This window comes from Perognathus longimembris, chromosome 11 (genome assembly GCF_023159225.1).
Source record: "Perognathus longimembris pacificus isolate PPM17 chromosome 11, ASM2315922v1, whole genome shotgun sequence".
Classification (NCBI taxonomy): Eukaryota; Metazoa; Chordata; class Mammalia; order Rodentia; family Heteromyidae; genus Perognathus; species Perognathus longimembris.
In genome coordinates, this window is record NC_063171.1 from 58,296,311 (window position 1) to 58,322,247 (window position 25,937).

General features: G+C 50.7%; 1 protein-coding gene across 1 annotated transcript in view; it reads right to left on the reverse strand.

Moving 5' to 3' along the window:
• Nfasc (neurofascin) overlaps nt 1-25,937 on the reverse strand; it is a 158,144-nt gene that overhangs the window by 60,829 nt on the left and 71,378 nt on the right. The window contains 2 exon segments of the mRNA XM_048357419.1: nt 5,429-5,609; nt 20,409-20,517. Of these exon segments, the coding sequence (XP_048213376.1) occupies nt 5,429-5,519 (91 nt within the window). The 5' untranslated portion in view covers nt 5,520-5,609; nt 20,409-20,517.

Here is a 25,937-nt window from a genome sequence, read left to right on the forward strand (position 1 = left end):
CTCCCTGGGAGACCAAAACCACACGTGGTGCAAGACCAGCCTTTGACCAAAGGGAGAGGCCACTAGAGGAGCCCAAAGTCCCTTAGTGACAAGGAGACCCTGAAGATGTCTCCTGGTACCTGGTGCCATTTGGGCTCCTCAGTCCATGGTGGAAGGGAGGCTGAGACAGGACGGAGGTGCCAGAAAGGGCTAGCTCTGAGGTACCGCTGCAGGGCCAAGGCCTAAGATGCGGCTGTGGCCTTACTTCTCCCACCCTCTCCTCTTCCACATGAGGAAGCATGCTCTCTCCTCAAGGACCTCCTGCTTTTCTATGCTCTGGACCGTGGCCCGGCACACTGCTCCCAGAGGGGGCAAAGAGGCAGGGACCACAAAGCTTCCCTGTCTGGAATATACCAGGACTTCCACACTGATACGCACGCGCGTGTATGTTTCTATTTTCTAGACTTTAACAAGTACACCAATCACCTTAAGTCTGGCTAACAGGCCGGTTGCACTTTAGCCAGGCTGGGATCTGGACTCTAGTTTTCCTTTGTGGTTGTTTTGTTGTTATGTTCTACAGTCCTGGGGATAGGACCCAGGACCTGCAAATGCTAGGCAAGCGTTCTGCCAATGAGCTGCACCCCAGCCCAAAGAATGTCTTTCTGACAAGGCTGGGGATACTGAGGAAGGCAGTCTGAGTATCATGCTTTGGATATCAAGGTTCTAGATGCTGTGTATGTTCTTTGCAGGGACGATGTCTTGGTTCCAGTGTATCTGGGAAGACAGACTGTGTGCCACCATCATGTCACATGCCTTTCCCGGAGCTATCAAAAAATCAACACGGCAACCCCTTTCACACAGGTGGAGATGTCAGGGCCTGCACTGGTATGGACAGCTGGCGTTTCCGGAGGGTGCTGCCGGCAGGAGTGGAGGCTGGGGACTCAGGGCAGAATCACGGCAACCTTGAGGCTTTCTGGCCTGAATAGAGTGAGACGTGGAAGAGGAACACGGGGGCTCAGAGAGGGTGGGACCAGGGGTACGGAGAGGCCCGGGGCTCAAAGGACACAAGTCAGGGGAGCATGGCGTTTATGAACGCCCTGCTGCGCACTCCATCAGCAGGGGAAAAGTCCTAACAGTGTGAGCAATGACAGGGTTCAGTGTGTGTCAGGGTCGTGTGGCCCAGGGAACACTGAAGTGATGTTTGTCCAGGGAGTGCAGGGGGTTGGAAAGGAGGGAGGAAGGGAGGGAGAGTGTGGCTCCTCTGTGAGCACCTGCTCCTCGTCTCCATCTGAACACTGTTCTCCCACCGGTGGCCCAGGAATGGCTGGAAGCCCAATGCGGCTGGCAGAGGAGGGGCAGGGAGAAGGGGGCATTCTCAGGACAGGCAGGGCGGGCCTCTGAGACCACTCCTTTTGGCCACCAGCCTAGGCCTGGGGTTCTACATTTCAAGACCCCGTGGCATCTCCTGGCTCCTCATGCACAATGGAGGATCAACCGAGGCTCTGGCGGCCAGCAGAGGGCCCCAGGAGGCTCCGGCCTCACCCCAGTTGGCTGCCTGACACAGGACCTTCCTTCTTCACCCACACAGACTCCAGCCGCTCTGGTAGAGTCAAGGCTGGTTCAGGGAATCTCAAATCCAAGAGGAAAGGCGGCCCCTCGGGTAAGACCCCATGGAAGTGTGCTACGGAGCTGGAATGGAGCCCCAGTTCTCCAAGGTCCTGGTCCAGGGCTCGTTTTTTAGAAATGTACACACAGGTGGAGAGCGAGTGGCCTCAGAGCCTTGTCCCCTCCACTCTTTGGGCAAGGGTTAGAAAGGAGACCTTAGAGACTCACGGGGCAGCCACGAGGGCATGGCTGCCGCTCCCACCCCACGCAGGCCATCTGGCCACGGCCTTCTTGACAATCTACTCGCTTAAAGAGACAATGACATTTGTAGCCACGGCTGTGCCGGTGCTCCCAAGGAATTTTTTGCAGGAACACAATCAATCTAGAAGACAAGCTACCGGGGAGCCGGGGGTGGGGATGGGCAGGGGGAGACAGTGGGGAGGGCCTGTCTCGAGACAAGGATGACCAAACTCGTATCCAGTGTGGTACCACCTGCTCACCTTTCCTTTTACGGAACCTGATGCCTGTCAAGTGAAGAATGAATTTCTGCCTGTGTCCCCCAAGGGGGAGAAAAGCTCGTCCACCCTGGCTCTGCAGGGTGAGCAGGGGCCTCTCTAGGCTGTTATTTTTGCCTTCATGAATTTCTTTCCTTCTGTCCCAGGATGGAGCCTGTTGGGGGAGTGTTGATGAGGCCATCCTGCAGTGCTATGGGGATGAAGGGCGGGGGTGGGGGTGGGGGTGTCTTCCCCACTCCACAGGCCTCTCTGTGGGCTCCTGGAAGGAAACACTGCGTCCCCGTGGTGTGTGAGGGAGATGGAAGGCCAAACTGCCAACAGACTCACTTTTGGACAAATCTCCTCTGGCTGATGAGGTGACCCTTGGCTTTTTTCAAAGGTCGCGCTGTTCTCCTTGGAGCTGAGGGGAGGGAGTGGCGGGTGGGAGGAAGGTGCGTGTGACTTCACTGGCAGGGTGGTGGGAGCTGGAGGCAGGGCATTCAATGAGGGATTGTACAGCAGCCCTGGGCACTGGTCCAGGAGGCCGCTGTGTCCCAACCCCCAGAGAAGCAGTGCCCAGCCCTTCAGGCACCGAGAATGCCCAGGACATCTGGAAGGGGAGCCTCTGATCTGAAACCCTCAGCGACGGAGGGTGGGCACAGCTGATCTGGGAACGGGCTCAGGAAGAAGCCTGGTTGCCAGGGTAACTGGATCCTCCCAGAAGGGTCAGCAGGGCCAGGCTTGCTGTCGTCTGGGTATCAGCTTCTGCAGACTCAACTTGGGGATGCTATGGTGGCCTAGAGCCCTTGGGGGGGGGGGGCAGTATACTGAAGGCCTTCTGAACCCACACGGCCTGGGCTCCTTGGACTGGCGTGGCACAAGGACTCCCCTCTCTAACACGGAGGCATGAAGCCATCTTCCTGGCTCCGCACTTCCCCGTTTCCTACGCTGCCAGCTGAGGCAGAGCTCTGCTTCCCAGTTAGCCAGGGGATGGCGTGTGTGGGGAGGCAGAGCACCGAGCTCTGCTTGACCCAGGACAGCTGCAATTGTAGTGTCTATTCCAACTCCATCCCTGTTCGTTGTGTGACCCTGAGCAAGAATGGAGCCGAGTTTCTGTGAACACGGCAGGGAAGGGAGGGTGCTCCCCAGTCTCCTTCAGGGATGCTGGGACGGGGACACTGTGGTGGAAAGGTCAGGCTCTTGACACTTTGGAGAGACCTCCATGCCAGGCCTCCACGCCCAGTGGAATTCAGATCTCAGTTCTACTATTATTTGTTACCTGGTGGTCCTAGGGCTTGGGCTCAGGGCCTGGGCGCAGCCCCTGAGCTTTTGTGCTCAAGGCTGGTGCTCTACCACTCGAGCCACAGCTCCACATCTGGCTTTTTGGTAGTTAACTGCATATATATGAGAGTCTCATGGATTTTCCTGCCCAGGGTGGCTTCAAATCGTGATGCTCAGCCTCCGGGGAAGTTGGGATTACAGGTGTGAGCCACTAGTACTCAGCTCAGATCTCAATTCTTAATGTCACGTCTTCACGTCAATGCTATTTTTTCCTCCTTCCTTCTCTTCCCTTTTTCTTTCCTTCCTTTTTTTGGGGGGGGGGTAGAACTTCTTCAACCTTTTTTTTTTTGCCAGTCCTGGGCCCTGAACTCAGGGCCTGAGCACTGTCCCTGGGCTTCTTTTTGCTCAAGGCTAGCACTCTACCACTTGAGCCACAACGCCACTTCTGGCCTTTTCCATTTATGTGGTGCTGAGGAATCGAACCCAGGGCTTCATGTATGCGAGGCAAGCACTCTTGCCACTAGGCCACATTCCCAGCCCCTAACCTTGTTGTTGTTGTTTTTTTTTAAACTCAAGGCTTCATGGTCCTTGCTTGGCTGGTCCTTGACCATGTGCACTATGCCACCAGGTTCTTTTTGTTTTTTGGCAATACTCATGTTTGAACTCAGTGCCTCATACTTGGTAGGCAGGCGCTGTACTGCTTAAGCCACACCTCCATCCCTTTGCCTTTTGTTTTTTCCAGATGGATATTGTGATTTTGACAGGACCTAGCCTTGGACCTAGATCCTCCTACACGCCGCACATGGAGCTGGGGGACCAGGTGCACACGTCCCCAGCCCGTCGGTTGAGAGGGGGAGTTCTTAATAACTTTTTGCCTGGGCTTGCCTTGAACTATGATCCTCCCAATTGTCCACTTTCTCAGCAGTTGGTATTGCAGGCATGAGCCATGTATTTCTGAGTTCACTTTGCAGGTGCTCCTCCCCCACCGACCCCAAGCATCCTGTAGTAGGTGAGTGAGAAGTGGCAGAAGAGAAATGAGCCTTCATCACATTCTTGATAACCCAATTTCCTCGGCATCCCCTCCCCTCTGGGGACGTGGCCTTATCACGCTCCTTATTAGATTGGCTGCCGGGGACTGTTAATGAGAAGCTCTCCTTGAGCCAGCTGCATAGACGGTCGCCATGGGAACAGTTTCTCTCACAACTCCCATCTCCTCCCTCCCTGTGTGCCGCGTTCACACACATTTGGGGTGGACAGCAAGGGCCTTGCCGATCTCGCTTCTGGGTCCAACTTGCAGACACTTATGGCCTCTGTCATGCGGTGGGACCCGCTCTTTTCTTGGACACTGCTATGCTCCCAACTCCTCCCGAGACATCTGCCAACCAGGCAGGGCAGGTCCAGGTTGGCATCACGTGAGCCATGCATCACTCGAGGAAGGGGACATGGGCAGAGGCGGCACCCACAGGTTGGCTGAGACATCCTGGTAGAAACGTCAGAACTACGGCAAAGGGAGCAGGCACCTACAGGCAGTGGCTGCCGGCCCGAGGGCCATCTCTGAACACAGCCACAGATTGGCATGTCAGGTTCTGGGAAATCTAGAAACAAGGGGCCCGTGCCTGGTTCCCAGGGTACTATTATACATTGGCTTTATTTTAATGTCTTATTTAGCCAGGCCTTTTTGCAAGATAATTCCCCTCCCAACCCTCTCTAGGCCTTCCATCCTTCAGAGAACTCCGGCCAAGAGGCCTTTGCATATGTGAGGCTCTATGTGGTTCTTCGAATTCCAAACTGTCACCTGTGGTAACCCCTCCAAGGACCCCACACATCGGCTCAGCCCAGGGAGAGCAGCCCTGCAACATACAACCTCTCATTTCCAAACGCAAGCCTGTGTCTGTTCTCCAGCGAGAAAAATCAGCTCTGAACCCCCAAATCCACTGCTACCCTGTCTCCAACCAGCTTAACAGGTCTTAGACTCCCCCCCCCCCGCCCACCCCACGCTTCTCTTCACCTCCCCCATTCTTCTGCCCCAAACCAGGAGGGAACGGAGAAGAGCAGAAAGTATAACTCACGATCCATAGGAATCTCGATGGCACCACTAAGGCTGAGGAGGAAGAGGAGGAAGGCTGCATGGACCCAGGGTGGTGCCTGCTGCCTGGCCATCCTCGGCACCAGGCCCCACTCCCTGCTCCCCAGCCCTCGGGGTCGCGCTGCCTCGTGTCGCTCTAAGTGGGCCTCCCGGACAGAGCTCAGCTGTGGAAAGAAACACAGAAGCAATAAGGTCCTCTTGAACCTGTGGTCTGCTTTAGGAATCCTACAGGGCCTGGATGAGCTCAAGGGTCCCCTTGGCCACAGATTAGGGATGTCTGAGGGTACAGTTTCTAACTTCAGCACTATTGACATGTGGGACAACGTAGTTCTTGGTGGGGGATGGGGGGAAGGAGGAGGAGAGCTGTCCTGAGCACGGTGGGACGTCTAGCAACATCCTAGGCCTCTACCTACCAAATGCTAGTAGAGCCCATGGGTGCCATCAATCACAAATGTCTCTAGCCAGGTGCTGGTGGCTCATGTCTGAAATCTTAGCTATTCAGGAGGCTGAGATCTGAGGATCACAGTTCAAAGCCAGCCCAGGCAGTAAAGTCACTAAAAATGGCTCCAGTGGTAGAGTGTCAGCTTTGAGCAAAAATCATAAGGAATAGTGCCCAGGCCTTGAGTTTAAGCCCCAGTACTAACACACACACACACACACACACACACACACACACACACACACCCTCTGTATAGTGTCACCTGTCCCAGGAGGGCACGCCACCACCTTCTAAGACCACAGTGGTAGAAGGAAAAGCCAAGTCTGTACAGAGCAGTCCCGAGAACAAAGCACCAGTCCCACTCCTAGCATCCACAAGACACCACACACTGGGCCGGAAGAACCATGGCAAGCTTCCAGCCTGAGACTGAGTGTGGATGGAATGGAGGTCCAGAGTCAAGATCTTAGCCATGCCCTTGGATCCCAGAATGAGGAAGCATGGTGCTATGGGCTGCCGTGGGGGTCATGGACACAAAAACTTGGCTGCCCAAAGGACTTTAAAAAATGATTTCTGAAAACACCTTGTCCTAATAAAGGTGTGGTGGTCCTTGACACTGTTCTTCTAAAGTGAGGCAGTGACTTAGTAGAAACTGGCTTTGGTGGCCAGCAGAGTGGGTGAATTTATGACAGTTCAACAGTAAGCACAGGAAGTCATTCTTGGACTTAGAAGAAAAGGTTGAAGAATGATCGCTCAAGGAAGATACGTGTGGATCCTGAGAGAGAAGAACAAGGGAAGCCTGCAGCTGAGTGCTCACACAGTGTTGTATTTCCTGAGGCCCTGAAACACAGAGTTTTCATAATTGGCCCAGTTTGCTGTTCTACCATGCCAAGTCAAAGAGGAAGGCAGGAAGAGACTTCTGCAGATTTCCTCCCGCTTTTCTAGACGAAAAACCATCTACCACATGGACACATAACCGGCAGCAACTTAAAGTCCCTCGTCACCTGCATTTATCCACCGTATCCCATCCATCCAAGAGGGTGGAGCACAGGAGCAGGCTCCTGGGGGACAAGGCCATCCTTCTCGAGACCTCGAGTAGGAAGCAGGTCACCAATCACTGCAACAGAGATGCCTCCCTGCGCCGGGAGATAAGGCAAGTGGAAGGACTCTGGTTCACATCTTAGCAGTTTCTTCCCTGGCAGCAAGGCCTAATACCGACCTCCAACCTCATACACATGATCCTGCGCGTGTTTGTGTGCGCGCGCGCACACACACACACTTCATCCACCTGCCTCTCTGTCTCTTTTGCTTGTTGTTTGACTCCTAGAGTTAATCATAGCACCAAAGACATAGCAGGTCTCAAATACGTGATGGAACGATATACACATAGATGAAAAAAAAAAATCAAACAAATGACCAAGTTAATAAGATCATGTGTCTTGTTTTTACCAACACATATTCCTCTAGAAAACCACCAGGTGGAGCAAGAGGGTGTTTGCTGTGAGTCTGGGCCGTGCACAGTGAAGATGAGTTTTTCTACAGGTTAATATGTATTCTTGCCAGGAAATCAACCCGCTGGAAAGGGATTGAGAGAGCAGTCAATCTCCCAAGGCGGAACGCTTTGTCTAGAAGGCACCACAGGGGCCTTTCTTTTTCCTCACCTTCTAAGACAACACTCACACAGTTTCTCAAATTGCCTGGAATGCCATTCCTCGGTACGCATGCCTCCAAAGGTGAGACACAGGCCCCGCGGCCCAAAGCTTGGCGTGGACAGAACCTAAGCTAGGGGAAGGCTCAGTAGCTTCACGAGAGACGGTGGGGCAGCTCCAGCTGTGGCTCCATGACCAGTCTGTTTTGCTCAGGACCCTCCAAGCAGTAGGAAGTCATGGGAAAAGGAAGGATATTTTCTTATGGAACAAGGAAGCCAGAAGCAATTCATTAACTAGAAACACACTGGCAAAAAAGAAAAAAAAACCCAGCTCAACCATTATGAATGTGTTTACCTCACAATTTAACAACTCAAGAGAAAAGGGATACCAGTCATGTTGAGCTGTTTCATAGTTCTCTCCCACTGTACCCTAAAGAGGCAACTCTTCCAGCTAAATCTTAAGAGAATTAATTAAACATTAGTTCATTTCATAAATCCCCTTTTCAGATAAGAATGCAAGAGCCCAGAGAGGAAAAGGGATTTGCCTGAGATCACCCAGCTGGTTAGTGGCAAGGCCAAGAAGCAAACCCAGGTGTCCTGACTCCTAACCTGGGGCTTCTGAAGCCCCACCATCTCATCTTGGATATTCAGCAAAGTCCCAGAGCGAAGCTGCTATTTTTAAAGGGAGCATCTCATCTGGATGTTCTTTGAAAAATTACAGATAAAGTTCCCATACAAGCCTTCAATCTTCTCAAAGGTATATTTGCCTGTGAGATAAAACGATTAAAAATGACTACTCAGAGAGGTACCTGCACAATCTGTTAATAGCAGTGGCATCTGCAATGGCATAGAGGGAGAAACAGCCCAATGGTCCATCCAGAGATGAATGGAAGGAAACATTTCCGGGTATACACCATCAGGGAACATTATTCAGCCACAGAAAGGAAGGAGGCAAGCTGGGCGCTGGTAGCTCGTGCCTGTAATCGTAGCTACTCAGGAGGCTGAGATCTTCTCTCCAATAAACTACTGAGGAAAAGCTGGAGGTGACACTGTGGCTCAAGTGGTAGAACATGAGCCTTGAGAAAAAGAAGCTCAGGGACAGCACCTAGGTCCTGAGTTCAAGCCTCAGGACTAGCACCAAAAAAAAAAAAAAAAGGAAGGAAGGAAGGAAGGAAGGAAGGAAGGAAGGAAGGAAGGAAAGACTGATATGTGCTACAATGGAAAACAGGTACAGTGAAGTCATATACTAAATGATTCATGAATAAATTCAGTATAAGAAGTATCCAGAATGAGCAAATGCATAGACAACCCGGACTGGTGGCGGCCACAGGCAGAAGGGAAGGGGCCTGGGGACTGACTTTGCTTAATGGTTTAGATTTCTTGGAGATGAGGAAGATGTTTTGGAACTAGACAGAGGTGATTATTGCGTATAATATGAATGGACCGTCACTCAACTGTGTGCCTTTAAGAGATTTATTTTATGTTTCACCTCCTTAAAGAAGGCGTCCTGCTGGTCTCTACAACAAGCTCATAAAATGAAGGGCCATGACGAGAAAGTTCAGTGTGGAGATGTGGACACAAAGGGCTGCCACCCCTACACACGTGCACAAAGAGAGAAAAGAGCAAACACGGAGCCGCCTGACCAGGAACCGTTTGGCTACACTACGTGGTGAACTCACTGCTTCACAAAGAATCCCTGTGGAGAGGTGTGTTACAGAGGGGAGAGGGAATGCTTCATAGATCGCCGGGCACCATTCAAACACGCAAATTCCTAGACTGCCAAACTCTAGGCAGGGACCAAATCCGATGAAGTGTGTGTGTGTGTGTGTGTGTGTGTGTGTGTGTGTGTGTGCATGCGCACACGTGCGTGCGTGCGTGCTTGTGCTGGAGATTGAACTGAGAGCCTTATATTTGTAAGGCTTGGACCACATCTACTACTTGAACCACATCTCCACTTCCCCTTTTGTGTTGCTTGTTCTTTTTTTGTTTTGTTTTGTTTATTTATTTATTTTTGGCCAGTCCTGGGGCTTGGACTCAGGTCCTCAGCACTGTCCCTGGCTTCTTTTTGCTCAAGGCTAGCACTCTGCCACTTGAGCCACAGTGCCCCTTCTGGCCGTTTTCTGTATATGTGGTACTGGGGAATCGAACCCAGGGCTTCATGTATACGAGGCAAGTACTCTTGCCACTAGGCCATATCCCCAGCTCTGTTCTTTAGGTAGGTGTCTTGCTTTATGCCTGAGCCTTCCTGGGCCACAGCCTTCCTATTTGTGCTTCCCCGTTAGCTGGGGTAACAGGTGCTTACCACTGCTCTGAGATGGAGTCTTGTCATCTTTTGTATTCCTAGCCAGGCCTCAAACCATGATCCCCTAATCTCTGCCTCCCTAATAGTTTAGGACTGAGCCACTACATCCAGTGGATATTTAACTTTGTAGATTTTTCATTTAAAAATTTAATTTTAGTAATTAAACAACTTTATTTAAAAAGAAGTAAATTTATTTACTTTTTTTTTTTTTTTTGAGACAAGGTCTCACTATGTCGCTTGGGCTGGCTTTGAACTTTACACCCTCCTACTTCAACTCCCCCAGAGCTGGGATTAGAGGTTAAGAGCCACCATGCCTGGACAACCTTGTGACTTTGAATACCATACCACAGGGGCTCTGTTTTCTTACCCAGGGATGCCCTACACACTTAAACAACCTGCCTGAACTTGAAACCCGTGAGCCGCGTGAGAGGTTCGGTTCCAAATGGGGTGCTTGTGAGATGGGATACATGTAAATTCAGCAAGGACTGACCAGGGACGATGCTGGACATGACAGCAGCAAGGGCGTTGGCTGCGTAGCCCCATGGCCAGGTTTGAAGCCTCCCCTGCCTTACAGGGTGGAGGGCCTGAACATGTAATGAACCTTTGTACTTCGCATCTGGAAACACCGGGGGGACAATAGCAACACTGGAGGATTTAGTGCCCAGTCCTACACAAAGCACCATCACACCCGTAGGCGCAGTGTAAGCTGGGTAAACATAGCTGCTGCCTGAAGGCGAGATTTCCACTCAGAGACGTGGGGCACAGTTCCCCCCACCCCCAGGAGACGTGGTCAGCATTAGTGGTATGCAGTGTCAGAACCACCCTTCACCATCCAAGCCTGCTTTTCTACTTGTCCTTTTCTTTGTCAGGTCTGGGTTTGCTTTCTTCCCCCAGACTGGAGGCCCCTGGTGTTGATTCCACAAGCTGTCCTTGGCAGACGACAAGATGCCCACAGTTCCTCCCTCAAGCTGTCACTACTGGGAACCCCCTGCCTTTACAACCTCCGTTCTGAGCAGGCTGTGCTGGTGGTCACAACATGTCTGAAGTGACAGGCGAGAAACCTGACAGCCCGAGACATGGCTCAGCTGACAGTCCTGGTTCCTGGAGCCGGAAATGGCCATGGACGTCGGGCACTGAGCCACGGGACAGTGGGAGTGGACACAGCCTTCTCTGCTCCCCTGCAGCTTATGTTTCAGAGGTAACTAGGGAATAAAAATCAACATAAGGTGGGCCAGGTGCTGGTAGCTCATGCCTGTGATGCTAGCTACTTAGGAAGCTGAGGTCTGAGGATCAAGGTTTGAAGCCAGCCCGGGCAGGAAAGTTCATGAGACTCTTTATCTCCAATTAACCAGCAAAACGCCAGCCACAAGTGGAGGTTTGGCTCAAGGTAGTAGAACAGTGGCCTTGAGTGACAAAGCTAAGGGACAATGACTAGGCCCTGAGTTTAAACCCCAATACCAGTTGGTATGTGCACACATACACAAAGATACAGAAGGAGAAGTGAGCTCCGGTCACTGTAGGGGTGCAAGGAGACCAGGAGCTTGGCATGGAATATGTTCAGTGTGAAATGCATCAGAGCCATGAATAAAACAGCTCTGCTGTTCTCCTGGGCTGTGGGCCTGAATTAATGCTTCAGAATCCACCAATAGATAGAGCTCCAAGGCCACATGCCAGCAATTAAACTCTTGGAATAAACTAATAGGGTGACTAGAATAGTACTACAAGAACCAAGTAAGGAACACATTCACACATGACTGCCACAGGAAATTGTGGGGGAACAAAGAGATAATAAAAGCCCACAGAGCCAAGGCAAAACTCAGCCACTCTGCCAAACACAGCGCCCCAAGGCTTGCTTATTACGACTCCCTGGAATCAACCTGTCCAGCAGCCAGAAAGCGGTACAGAAGTGGGAGGATCCAGGAAGGGAAGAGAGCATACCTGGCTCTTTAGAAGCACAGCTAGCCTCAACTCAGAAGATGTGCCCGTCTGTTCCTCAGGATCTGTCTCCTGGTGCCTCTCGGCTTTCTCTCTGACCGCAGTCAAGGCCACCTTTGGAGCCACGCCGCACCCTTTCTGAATCTCAAGGTTCAGATGCCCAGCCCCAGCACTGGCATCACCCATCCGAGCCTCCCATGTCTCACCCGGGGCTCTGTCTCTGCTGCTTTGGGCTGTGAAACCCACCACCAGCAGAGAGGCCAGCCTGGGCCCACCTGAGGCCCCGTCCTCGGCTCTCCCTCTGTCCTGTGATCCCCACTTTACCTCCCTTCCTTCTCTCTCATTCCAAGGAAGGACTGAAGTAACAGCTAGCCACCAGAGTAAGCACCACTCCTTTCAGCTCACCAACACCAGGGTTTCCTTAAAAACCCAAACCACCTACTCCTCTCCGTATATCTCCATTATAATAATTTTTTAAAAAACTAACTAAAAATGCCACCTGCTGAGGACCACCAGCCTGTCCCAGGGAAACAGAACACCAAGCAAGGAGGAGAAAGGCAGAGGGAAGTTAGGAAGACACAAGGTTAGCGGGAGGGGCTCCTGGCTCCTGTCCTGAGGGAGCACCTGCTACCACACCGCCCTTCACCCAAGACTCAGCACCTTCCCAGCAAGCCAGCCCACCCCACACTCTCGCGCTTCCTTTCCCAAAGGGGCAGTGCCCGTATCACTCTGTGACCAGGGGCATTTGCTGGAGAGAAAAGCACTGGGCCGTCTGCTTCTAGATCTCCCCGCAGCTGGCAAGGGTGAGCGACAGCTTCCTCAGCTGTGTAGGGGCCACCCCTCATCTTCTAGGATTTTCACACAGCCGAGGAAACCTAGTCCGTGGGACTGACCCCTCTTCTCCTCCCCACCTCGGGGTCCGAGAGGGGTGGTCTCCGGCTGTTTGCTGGTTGTGCTTTGTGCATGGCTGTCTCCCTTGGTGGGGGGTGGGGGAGGGTGCCGGGGAGGAGTGAGGGGCTGGGTGTCTCCATGGCAGGCAGTTGGTGGGTACAGCCTCCTCTGGCTGCCACGGCTGAAATGCTATCTATCAGACAGTCCTGGCTCCCGCGTGGGGAGGAGCTGAGAGGACACCTGGACTGAGAATTAGAGGTGTGGCTGAAAAGCAGCTGCTTCTTGCTCAAGGCCCAGAATGAATCTCTACTTTGAAACCTGAGCCACTTGGCTCTGTAATATGTTGGGAAAGAGGGAGGACCAGGGAAAGGGGCCTGGGGTGGGGGTAGGAGGTAGGAAGAGACGGTTCATTCCAGGTGACAGCCAGGAGGGTTTGGGAACATCTAGAGCTCACACCGCACACCTGCTACTTGTGGACACAAAGCACCTCATGGGACGCCTTGGACTGGAGGAGCAGGACTGGAGCCCTCTAGAAGGCTGCATCCACCATAACACAGCTCTCCTGGGGAGAGGAGGCCTGTGTCTACCTGCCGGGCCTAAATGGCTGGGTTAAGCCCTGGTGCTCAGACCCAGCCCTCTCCCTCCTCCATAACTACACGTGGGTCTCCACAAATCTTTTAACCACCGTGTATCTTCGCCTTGGTTTTCTGTACTTCTGCCCATGACCTCACTGGGACGGACACCCTCCTACGTACATCCCCATCCTCGCAAGCCTCTCTGACTCAAGGCCAACAGGACCCTGCCTCGTCCCCAGCCTGGCATTTCAAGGCAGCCAGGGCATGTAGGCAGCCTCAGCCTGGCCTCGTGACAGCACTGCCGCCGCCCCCCCCCCACCCCCTTCTAGCAGTCCCTGGATGACAGAAAGGGCATCTCTGACGGTATAACCCACCACCCGGCTGTGCCCGTGTTCTGGGCCATGCACACCCTCCTCGCTGCGACGCACTTACCCTCCAGGGGCAGGACACAAGTGTGGGATGGAGAATCAGATGTACTGGGCACACCCCCCCCCCCCCTCAGCAGCAGCCCCAATATGCTTTTGAGCTGGGGTGTGTGCAAACTAGACTTGATGGGCTGGGTCATCTAAGGCTCATGATCACATAGCCATGACATCCTTCATGCCTGCTAGTGGCTAGACTCTTGACTGGTCACCTTCCACATAAATGTGAGTAGGAAAAACAAGTGGTAGAGGAAGCAGAAGTTAACAGGGTAACAGTACTGATATCCAGAATGAGCCTGAGAGATGAAGAAAAGGCCCCTCTGGGAGGAATTATGTAGACCAGGAAGGAGAAGGCCCCAGCTCTCGAGCTCTTCCTGTCTCTCCCTCAGGAAGAAGTTTTCACAGCACTTATACTTGCCTTCCTCCACTGCTGTAGGGGTCCCTAGCCCCCACTTTGAGGAAAAAGGCATTAAGGTTCAGGGTGCCACACATGGCAGCAGCCGTTGCTCAGCATTCTGTCATTCGAGGAGAGAGGCTCCGAGGAAGGCTGACAGGGACAGGGATAAGAATCTTGTGGGATAGATCCCTAAGTGGGGGGGGGGGGGGGAGGCTCAAGAGTTGGAAAAGGTTCAAGAAGGAGGGACCAAGCTGGAGTCAAGTGGAGATTGGAGGCCAGAACCAGAAAGGAGCTCTGGAATTTGTGTTAGAAGACACGGGGCTCAGAAAGTCGAGCGCGGGTGGCCTGGTCATCCATCAGATGCAGAGATAAACACATTTGGATCTCTCCACACAATGTAATAGTATTCAGCCAGAAGAAGGAACAAAGTCCAGAGACGTGGATGAAGCTTGGAAATATCTTGCTAAGCAAAAGAAGCCAAACACAAAGGACAGTGTACTGCATGATTCCATTTCTCTGACATGTCCTCAGTAGGCAAGTCCACAGACACAGAGGAGACCAGCGGTTCATAGGGCCCAGAAGTGAGGACACCAGGGGGCTACTGAGGGTATGGGTGTTGAAAGGGTCTAAGGACTCGTGGTGGAAATGTCCTACAATTCTCTGTGATGATGGCTGCCCAACTCTGGGCACTAAATCCACTACATACCATACGCTAAAAATCATTGAGGGATAGTCTTTATGTGGATAAATTGATAAGATGAATACTGTGGCTCATTAAAACTGTTGTTTAAAAATACTCATTAAAAACAATTACACAAGGCTTGGAAGGCTTCGTTAGGAAAAAATTGTATGACGTCATAAAGGAAAATGAATGCTTATATTTACAAATAAGGGTTCAAATCAAAGGAATTAAATCAAGTGTTTATCAACAGGTTCAAAGTCAGCCTGGGTAGGAAAGTCCATAAAACACTTATCTCCAAGTAACCACCAGAAAAACTGGAAGTGGCTTTGTGGCTCAAATGGTAGAGCACTAACCTTGAACTCAGGGACAGTGCTCAGGCCCAGAGTTCAAGCCCCATGACTGACAAAAAAAATCAACCAATGATTGTTTGCAAGATTCAAGAAAATTATAAGATGGCAAATAAAAGTTGAAGAATCATTAAGTTTTGAGGTTTTTAACTTATAATACATTGATCTTGATTAGTTTAAAAGAATAAAAGACTTAGGATTAAGTTCTTGTGCCATGACATTAGTGATCTAGCTGCTATCATATACAGATGAAAACTGGCTCTAGAACAGCCAACCATTCTCTCTTTCTCTATCTCACTCTGTGTGTCTCCCTGTATTGTACTCTCTCTCTCTCTCTCTCTCTCTCTCTCTCTCTCTCTCTCTCTCTCTCTCTCTCTCTCTCTCTCTTCCAAGAGAAAGCCAGCTGGGCAGCCTGACCAGCCATCCATGCCTAGCACTGTGGGTCCCCAAGCTCCTTGAGTGGGGTGTCAATTAGGAGTCCATACCATGGTCCACCTGAGGATCAAACATCTGGACACGTCTGCTCAGGACATCCCTCAGGGTGAGCTATTTATTCCTCTCTCTCTTTGGGGGATTCCAAGCCTAGTTTGGACATATCACAGTTCTAAAGCCAGTTCAAAACTACAGGTTGACAATGGTGAAGAAGACAAAGAAGCGAGACTCTAAGAGAAACTTGGGGTAAGAGAAAGAGGTGACCTCAGCCCTTAAGTCACATTTTGAGATGAATGCAGCCAAGGAAGTGCTGTCCCCTTTGTTCCTAGCCCCTCACTAACAATGTGTCTGAGGTGAAGGGAGGTACAGGGCAGGACTTCCTAAATCCTGGTGGACCATAAGCCAGGTGGGACACCATGCAGATTAGAGGAACCATGCCAGGCATGACCTCTGAACTCAGAGGATCCGTTACAAGAGGAAGAGACATGGGATTCCCCTGGCACATGAAGGGCAAGTGTAGCCACAGACCCATCCAGCCAAGTGCTTGCTGTCAGAGTTGTGGGTTTTTTGGTTTTTAAGAAAGTAAAAAGAGGGCTGGGGATATGGCCTAGCGGTAGAGTGCTTGCCTTGCATACATGAAGCCCTGGGTTCAATTCCTCAGGACCACATACACAGAAAAAGCCAGGAGTGGCGCTGTGGCTCAAGTGATAAGAGTGCTGGCCTTGAGCTAAAGAAGTCAGGGACAGTGCCCAGGTCCCGAGTTCAAGCCCCAGGACTGGCTAAATAAATAAATAGAATGTAAAAACATAGCTACTCAGGAGGCTGAGATCTGAGGATTGTAGTTCAAAGTCAGCCCCGGCAGGAAAGTCCGTGAGACTCTTATCTCCATTTAGCCACCAGAAAAATTGGAAGTGGCATTGTGGCTCAATTGGTCGAGCACTAACTAGCCTTGGACTCAGGGATAGCACCCAGGCCCAGAGTTCAAGCCCCACAACTGACCAAAAACAAAAAACAACAACAAAGAATGTAAAAGTAGACTTCTTCGCTGCAGTACTGCTGTGGTGGTTATTCAATGGGTTCATGGGTTCATACAGTCCATGGCCAGACACACACACACACACACACACACACACACACACACACACACACACACGTGGCATTCAAAATCCACTGGGCCTTTCTCCCTAAACCACAACTGGTGAACCACTCCGGTGCATGGCTTTGGATAAAGAAGGATTCCTTTGTGTATCTCTAAAGCAGGATGCCCAGAACGGGCCTCATGCCAAGGAACTACTGTTTACCTTAGAGCCAATATAAGGTTATCTACCTTAGCACTGTACTTTGGCCAGAGAGAACGAGGGGCACTTGAGGGATCCCCGAGCAGCCACTGCACCTCCGGGTTCCCTCTCTCCCGCTCAACACATTCCTCCAAAGCCCTCCACCCCCTCATTCCACTGGCTCCCGCCGCCAGCCCCCAGCTGGGTTAGTTATGAAGTGTCTCTGGGTGCTGGCTGCTGCCAGTCCAAGGACCACACAACCCCTCTGCATTTTTCAAATTCCTGTCTGCGATGACAAGTGGGGAAAGGAGTGAGCCAGCGGGAGGGAATGGCATCTGTCTCTCCCTTCTTCCCTCGCCCATCTCCCTGTGTATGGCATGTAAATGCCTTCTTCATTTACATGCCACACAGACAGCAGTCAGCATCCAACTGTCCTCCAAGCAGGCCGGCAGGCAGGCAGGCGCCTCCATAGGCTGCAGAAGGCACTAAGGGGGTGGGGGGGGGTGCTGGGGAGGAAACAGACAAGGTGGAGTTTTTGCTGAGTTTAAGGATGTACCATTAGTCTAGAAGTCTGGTCGCCCAGTGCTGGTGGCTAGGCGTTCGGACACCGCAGACACTGTTGGGAGCCAGGGTGTACACAGAGCTTCGGGCTTCATGCCCCTAAGGGCTTTCTTTGCTTTGCCATATTTGGTCCTCTGATTGGAAACAAGAACTCAGAGGGTGACCTACTGTGTTAAGCCTAACAGGCCAGCCCCCTACCCCACCCGACTCCCCCATGGAATGGGTCAGCAGAAAGGGCAGAGCGAGCACTGCTTCCGCAGGAAACTGGACATCAGGAACACCTGAGGGGACCAGCTTTCTCCACTGCTACCCACATCCCCACGCCTGCCCCGCCGATCCCACAGAACAAGATAGCTATAGGTAGGTGCTGCCTCAGTGAGAGAAAATCAATTTGAAGGCAGAGTAATGGGGAAGCCAAAGACAGTCCCTAATAAAGTGCCAGGGCCCAGCTGTCACCGACAGGCAGCAGTCTGTCCTGAGCCCGTGCTGTGTGTATCTGCTATGGCCGGTGGTGCTGTTTCTGGAGAGAAGAGGCCCAGCTTCTTGCTGACAGGCAGAGGGGCTTAAGGAGTATGAGTGCAATTAACCAAATGGATCCATTTGGGAAATTGAAGGTTTCCCAGCCCTGCCTCAGAAGACAGGTGTCTGCTCCCAGGGACCTGAGCCACAAAGAGCTGAGGCCCCGGGGGTGGGGGCGGGGCTGGGGGTGGAGTCCAAATGCAGAAAGGTGCCCCACGCTGGGTGGGAGGAGAAGGGCGGGGTAGTGAGGCTGGAAAGCAGATGCCTGGGGCAGGTCCAGATGGCCACGGCCCAGAACAAAGGGAGAGACGAGAAAAGGTGGCTCCCTCTTTACCAGGCTTCCCAGATGGAGCTGCATCCCCAGCCCAACCTACCAAGGCAAATCCACACCTGGAACCCGGTGGAGATGGGCTCAGAAAGTTTATGCAATGTTTGGATACAACTTGGAAAAAAGCCATCCTAAAAGCACTACAGCCTCCAATCTAAAGGGTCAGCTGTACAGGTTCAAAGCTGGACTGCTGCGATTGAAATCCAGGCCTGGTCACTTTCTAAGATGGGGGGGGGGTGGCCTTTGGGCAAGATCTTAGCCTCTGTGGACTTCTCAGTAAAATGGGGGTGATAGGGGACTCTATGTAGGGCTGCTGAGGAAAGGGCCACATGGTGGCTGCAAATCAGTGCCTGGGTAGCACTCTGATGGTGACTGCCCCCACGAAGGACGAGGTTAGCCCTCTCCTGGGAACTTCCTCAACAGCCATGCATGTGCCCATTTGCACTCTTTCCTTTCTAGGTTGCTCTGGGACTGACAGTCTCTACTAGGGGATCCACCCTCACAACGTCCAGCTGCCGCAGTCTGGAGGGGACAGTGTGATGTCCGTCACAGCAAGAGAGACAGCCTTCGGCTTTCTTGTAGGGGCTCTTCTGCTAATTCTGTGAGCTGTGGATGGGTGGGGAGCCTCAGTTTACACATGGGAATGAATGCCGGTGCCAGTCCGGCCTTATCATGGAACTACAGTGAGAGACAGCCAAGCACAATGAACCTGTGTGGCACACTATGAGAGTCTGGCTAGCACTCGGGCCTGCTGGCTAGACCAGCTGTGGTTGGGACTCTCTGCGGGCTTCCGGGTCTCTGTCATTATCATCACATACGGGAGGCCCCAGGCTCCTTGGGGAGCTACAGGGCTGGCTGAACACCCCAGCATATGTGTACCCCAGGAGGGTCATGAGGCCAGGGGTAATGAACAAGGCCCAGAGTGGGGGGGCCGAGGTGACACAATGCTGAGCTCACCACTCCCTGATTCTGTCACACATCTGGAATCTAGTCCCCACAGCAGGCTGTGCTGATTTAAATCTACTTGTGAACCGCTTCTGTGATGAAGAGTCTTCCATGGACAGTAGAGCAAACAGCAGGCTATCCCCGCTCACTGTCAGGTAGTTAGCTCAAGTACACGGTTTAGTAAAAATCAGGGGTCGAAAAGCTTTGCAGTCTATCAAGTGGCCCCTGAAGCCTGTTCTGTGATGAGCCATAGCCCTTTCAAGGTCCACACAGAGACTGCTTGGTACAAGTCTAACAGTGCTGCTACTGCTGTGAAAAATGATAACCTTAATTTACTGACCACCACTGGGCAGAGCTCTTCAGAGGTCTACTCTTCATGTGACCTCTACAATAAGATGCTTACTCCTGTTTACACCTGTCTAAAGCAGGGAACCGAGCATAGCTCCTCAGGGGACTACTGTCCAGATCTCCTAACCATGTCCGCAGCACACTCTGCCTTCTCTGTCCACCTCCTGCCTCCTCAGCCCCGTGGCCACCTCTTCCTGGAAAGAGGGACACCTGGAGAGGAAGCGGCAGCAAGACACAAAGGAGCCCAGCCACAGAACACAACTCCTTTCTCTGCCCCAGACTTCCAGGCTGGACCTAGCAGCCCAGCAGCCTTCCTGGGATCAGCCTGGGATAACCAGTCCATGGCTTCTCTGGCAAAACAGCACTTCTTGCCATTTCGGGTGCCACCCCTGCCACCCTGTCTACCTGCAGGAGCCACAAGGGCAGGGGACATAATAACCCAGACGGAACAATGCGGACCTGCACACAGGGCGTGGCTGCAGTGTTGTGGGCCTCTCGGCTCACTGTGTTCATCTGCCAGGGCCCGGAACCCCGGACCCACCCAGAGGAGGGGCTTGTGCCCCGCCCCCCCCCATATGCCAGGGCTGTCACTCAGGACGCTCCCAGGGTATGCAGGTCCAGGCTGTGGGACACTAACAAAGCTGTCTCTCACCTCTTTAATTAAGGTGGACAGTGGGGACAATGGCGTCGCTAATGTGGGCTGACTGCACCTGCTGGGGGACAAGGAGGCACTGGCCCCTGGCAGAACCCAGGCATCTATATCTGGGAAGGAGGAGGGAGGAGTAAAGACCACCCCCCCCCCCGGAAGATTTTGGAGGCAAAGAGAGGCAAAAAGCCATCTTCAATCAAACAGAGGGGTCAGAGGGCACCCATGTCCACCCCGCCCCCACCCCCATCTCATTCCGGAGCCCTACTTACCCCCTCTGCCTCATTCAGCCTCCTCCTTGTGACACCAACAGAGGCTGCACTCCAGTCTGCACAGGGAAGGACAACCCCAGCGTCCCAAACTGCACATAAGTCAATCAACCTGTCAGAAAGCAAGCACAAAGGAGAACCCTGGGGTTACTCAAGGAAAAGGGGAGGAGGGAGAAGGCTGTGTGGTCTGCAGCTGGTGGTTCGCTCACCAGGAAGATTCCATCTTCGTCCACATCTCATTTGTAGGTGTCATTTTGCATAGCTAAGCAGCATCTTTGTCCAAAGCTCAGAGCATTGACAAGGTACTTAGGCGTGTGGATCTTTGGGGAGGGGGTAATGTCTTATTTATCCTTAAACCATTTCCTAGTGCCTCGATGCCACAGTCTAATTGCTGATTCCCCTGAAGGAGTTAAGCTGAATCTCAAAGAATCTCTCCTATAACCCAAGGGAGAACTTACCCATAATTATCTCACTAATTTCGTAACTTCCTTAGGAGAACGACTACTTTTCTTCCCTATCACAGATAAGCAAACCAAGTTCGCCATAAATCCATAACACATGGAAGGGAGACTTGACTTCAGGGTCAGAAGGCAGGGATTTTCCGTTTGAGTTGGTTCTGTCGGTGGGAGTGGAGTAGGTCACTTGCTTATATGTGTCTCAGCTTCTGCATCTGCAGAATGGGCAGAGTAGACCAGTAAGACCTCTGGGAGGTCGGCTAGCATTTGAAATGTTCAAGCCCCAACTCTAGTTATTTGGAGCAATCAATCTTTCTCAGTACAGATAGTAGATCTTATCTAATTACAAGCTTTGCATTACAACCTATCTGCAGGAAATAGTAATATTCATCTTAGTGTCTATATCTATCAAAATAAGTATGCATTTACTCTTTTTATTGGTAGTTTTGGAGATTGAACATAGGTCCATATGCTTGCTAAGCATGTCCCCAGATCTAGGAGCTTGACTTTTATTTTGTTTTTCAGATGGGGTCTCATACTTTTGCCTGGGCCAGCCCTGGATAGAGATCCTCCTACCTCTGCCTCCCAATTAGCTGGGTACATTCCCGACTTGTTCTTGAAACAGGATCTACTTCTTTGCCGGCTGGCCTCAAACCCAATCCTATCTCTACTCTTCAACTCAGATAGTAGGGATTTATTTGGGTTTTTTGTTTGTTTGTTTTTGTTTTTTGCCATCCCTGGAGCTTGCCTCAGGGCCTGAGCACCGTCCCTGGCTTCTTTTTGCTCAAGGCTAGCACTCTGTCACTTGAGCCATAGCGCCACTTCTGGCTGTTTTCTATATATGTGGTGCTGGGGAATCGAACCCGGGGCTTCATGTATACAAGGCAAGCACTCTTGCCACTAGGCCATATTCCCAGCCCCTAGGAATTTATTTGGAATACATCCTATCTGTCTATGCTGTGTTCTCCAGGGTTACTAAGTTTGAAAAGAATGATAGGGCCAAGTGCCAGTGGCTCTCACCTGTAGTCCTAGCTACTCAGTAAAGCTGAGCTCTGAAGAGCAGTTTGAAGCCAAAGGTGGAGCTGTGGCTCAAAGTGGTAGAGCACCAGCTTTGAGAAAAACAATCTCATGGACAGCGCCTAGGCCCTGAGGTCAGGCCCTGAGTTCAAGCCCCAGGTCTGGCACAAAAAGAGAGAGAGTGAGAGAAAGAAAGAAGAAAAGAATAATAGAAAAAAGTGTATTTAGTTTTAACTTTGAAGGGTACTATACTCGTCCCCTCCAAGAAATGCTGAACTGTTCCCAACGATTGTATTACTGAAGGCACTATTGCATGATATCATTATTAACCTAAGACTTTCACATATTCATTGTGAGATGAATAAACCATAACGTTGCTGAGATTTTCTGATTGATGAACTAGGGGAAGATTCTGAAGTCCTGATGGGAACTGGTCACATCCATGTGAACGCCACACCTGTGTGCGCACACACCCACCTCCTAGCTGCTAACAGGCTTAGACACAACGACCACCCTAGCACAAATGTGCATCCCAGCACGGGATGTCCTCCTCCTTGGACAAATGGCTGATTCCGAATTTGAAGCAGCACTCGATCATGTACAACACGAGTCCAGTACATCTCAAGCCAAAACAGCAAACGCAGCGTCAAAGACTGCTAATGTCAGGCCAGGGGGACTCAGAAGCCAAGCTGGGAGAGTTCCCTGGCCACGGCAAGCAGCAGTGAAGTATACTGTGACAGAATGAACTAGAACGGAATCCTCTAAATCTGGGAACCCATGCTAATATTTAAGACCCAATCTACACTCGCTGTTAATCTTCTTCCTTGTGTGGTTGATGGGTACACTGCATTATCCTCTCTTTTGTGAAACATTGCCAAAACAAGTTTTATTTTGTTGTTGTTTTTTAAATGACAGAACAGGTCATGGAATAGGAAATCATTAGAATGTGAATAGGTAAAATTATTTTGAACCATAGTCGTTTATTATTATTATTATTATCCTAACAGCTGTCTAGATGATATGGATGCTATTATTCACATTTTACAGCTGAGGAGTTAGTGTAAAAATCCACCAAGACAGGACTCAAACATATAGGACCTATCCCAGAGACCAGTACTTCACAGCTGGCTCTTCAGTATTCTCGTTAGTATAAGTGAGTCAATGACTCTTCCTCACTTATAGGAAGATGTCAGAGGCTGCAATGAAATAATGTCTAAGAAAGTACTTGGAAAATGAATTTTTTTTCCTTTCTGGCATTACAGAGGTTCAAACTCAGTTAGGTTTGCTTGACAGATGCTCTTCCCCTGAGCTACACCTCTGGCCCTTCTTGCACTGGTTATTATAATTAAATTTTTGGTGGCACTGGGGTTTAGATCCAGGCCCTTGAACTTAGTAGACAGGCCTGAGCAAGGCCCCCCATCCTTAAGCAGTTAGAGATAGGGTCTTGCTTCCTGGCTGGGTGCATACCAGATTGAGATATACCTATTGCTTTGCTTCCTCTCATGGCTGAGATCACAGAGGTGCACCACTACCTCAACTTCTCCTGAGACAGAGCCTTGCAAGCTTTTCTGCCCAGGGCTAGACTGGAACCATGAACCTCTCGATCTCAACCTCCCACGAAGCTAGGTGAGAGGCCCGGTATGGGCTGAGGAGTCTTCTGCACTTGTCTGCCTGGGCTTGCCCTCCAACCACAGTCCTCCTGCTCTCAGCCCCCCTAAGTAGTTAGGATTACTAACAGGCACGAGCCACTGGTGAAAGGCTTGGGAAAACCAATCCTTGTACAAATATTTTACTGCCATTTGAAAACGGCAGATTGGATCTGCCCTGCAGGACTGCTGTGAGGATCAAATGATAGCTGTGATTTGAAGATAGATGGACAGAGCCTCCTCAAAAGTGAGCAAGAATACAGTCACCACTAATGCTGTTACATCATTCACAGGACATGAGGGTTAAATGAGAAGCGAGAATCCAGGGAAGAGGCCTTCCATCTGACTCAGGGACAGGAGGGCTCCAAGAAGGACATCTGATACTCGAGGAAGAGCAGGGACCAAGAGGACACCTGATATCCTTCAGGTTGCAAGAAGAACAGCTCTGGGTCACAGACAGGTGGAGACTGTGGCTGGCTTGCTGGGTACACCAGGCACTGCACCCAGATTCCAGAAGGCAGAAAAGGTATCTGAGCAGCAGATGCCAGTGCGGTTCCTCTGCATGAGGACTGGGCTGGGGGAGGGCACGGTAAGGGCAAGAAGAGGACCGGGCATGTCAGGCGGTGACAGGAAGGGACAGGTGGGGTTGTCCAGCTCCAGAGTAGCTCTCTCCCTGTTTCCATACTTTCATGTCTGCCAGAGATGGTTTACACATCTTTCTCAGCAAATGTCTATACTCTGAATGTCCATACCTGGACCACAGAAAGAAAGCAGGCCTTAAGGAAACTCTAGCACTTTCTTATGATGGAATACCAGGATTCCATAAGTCTCGGGAACCAGATCAAGATTCTCCAGGCACTGGTTTCATACACATCCCATCCTTCCCCTTGGTATTTTGTCTATGCTCAGGGAACAAATGTCTCTACCCATGTCTCTAGCTTCAGAATTATTTTTTCTTTTTGCCAGTCCTGGGCCTTGAACTCAGGGCCTGAGCACTGTCCCTGGCTTCTTTTTGCTCAAGGCTAGCACTCTGCCACTTGAGTCACAGCGCCACTTCTGGCCATTTTCTGTATATGTGGTACTGGGGAATCGAACCCAGGGCTTCATGTATACAAGGCAAGCGCTCTTGCCACTAGGCCATATCCCCAGCCCAGAATTCTTTTTTCTTTTTCTTTTTTGGCTAGTCCGAGGGCTTGAACTCAGGGCCTGGTTCTGTCCCTGAGCTTCTTTTGCTCAAGGCTAGTGCTTTACCACTTGAGCCATGGTGCTACTTCCAGCTTTTTCTGAGTAGTTTATTGGAGGTAAGAGTCTCACAGACTTTTCTGCCCAGGCTGGCTTTGAACCATAATCCTCAAATCTCAGCCTCCTGAGTAGCTAGGATTATAGGTGTGAGCCACCAGCATCTGGCTTCAGAATTCTTAAGTATGTAAAATATTTTGTATTACTTATTTTTTTAATTACTTTATCCTTTCTCACGAAAGATAGATATGAAAGGAAATACAGTACAATTGTATGTTTATTTATTTATTCCTCTCAACCCTGCCCTCTTCCTCCCCAAGTTCCACTTGGCTTCTAGTCAACCATTGTTACATACTGCAATCCTGGTTACCAGTAGGAGAAAGTGTCCATGTTATTTACCACAAGAACATGTTTTATTTTGGTGTTTTTTTGTTTTTTGCCAGTCCTGGGGCTTGGATTCAGGGCCTGAGCACTGTCCCTGGCTTCTTTTTGCTCAAGGCTAGTACTCTACCACTTGAGCCACAGTGCCACCTCTGGCTTTTTCTATATATGTGGTGCTGAGGAATCGAACCCAGGGCTTCATGTATACGAGACGAACACTTTACCACTAGGCCATATTCCCAGCCCCTACAAGTACATGTGAACCAACAGTTGTCTGAAAAAAATGTTTAATTATCATTACTATGCATTTGATTTCTTTTGTGTTTTCCGTGTAATTATATCATCTGTAAGCAATAACATCATCTTTTCAATTTCTGAATCAAATTTCTTTCTCTTGATTGAATCAATTTAATGTTATTAAGTACAAAAACAAATTAGGAAAAAAAATCTACCACTACATAATGAAATACAAACTCTATGGAAATATTTCTAAATTATATTCTCATTATGGACTGTATTAATACAGATTATAAACTGTAAAAACTAAATACCCCAGGTGCATTTAAAAGCTAATTTCTTTAGAATAAGTGGTCCAATGAGAGCAGCATTTTAAATGCTCAGTAGTAACTTGGTAACTTAGTAGACTTCACATTGCAAATGTGAAAAACAAAACAAAACAGCTAAATTAGAACAGGACACCGGTCATTCAGCCCAGGCGGCCTGCATCCCAAAGCCATTAACAAGCAGAAGAAGTGTCTCTAAATGCAAGAAAGATGGGAAATTTTTCTCTGGAA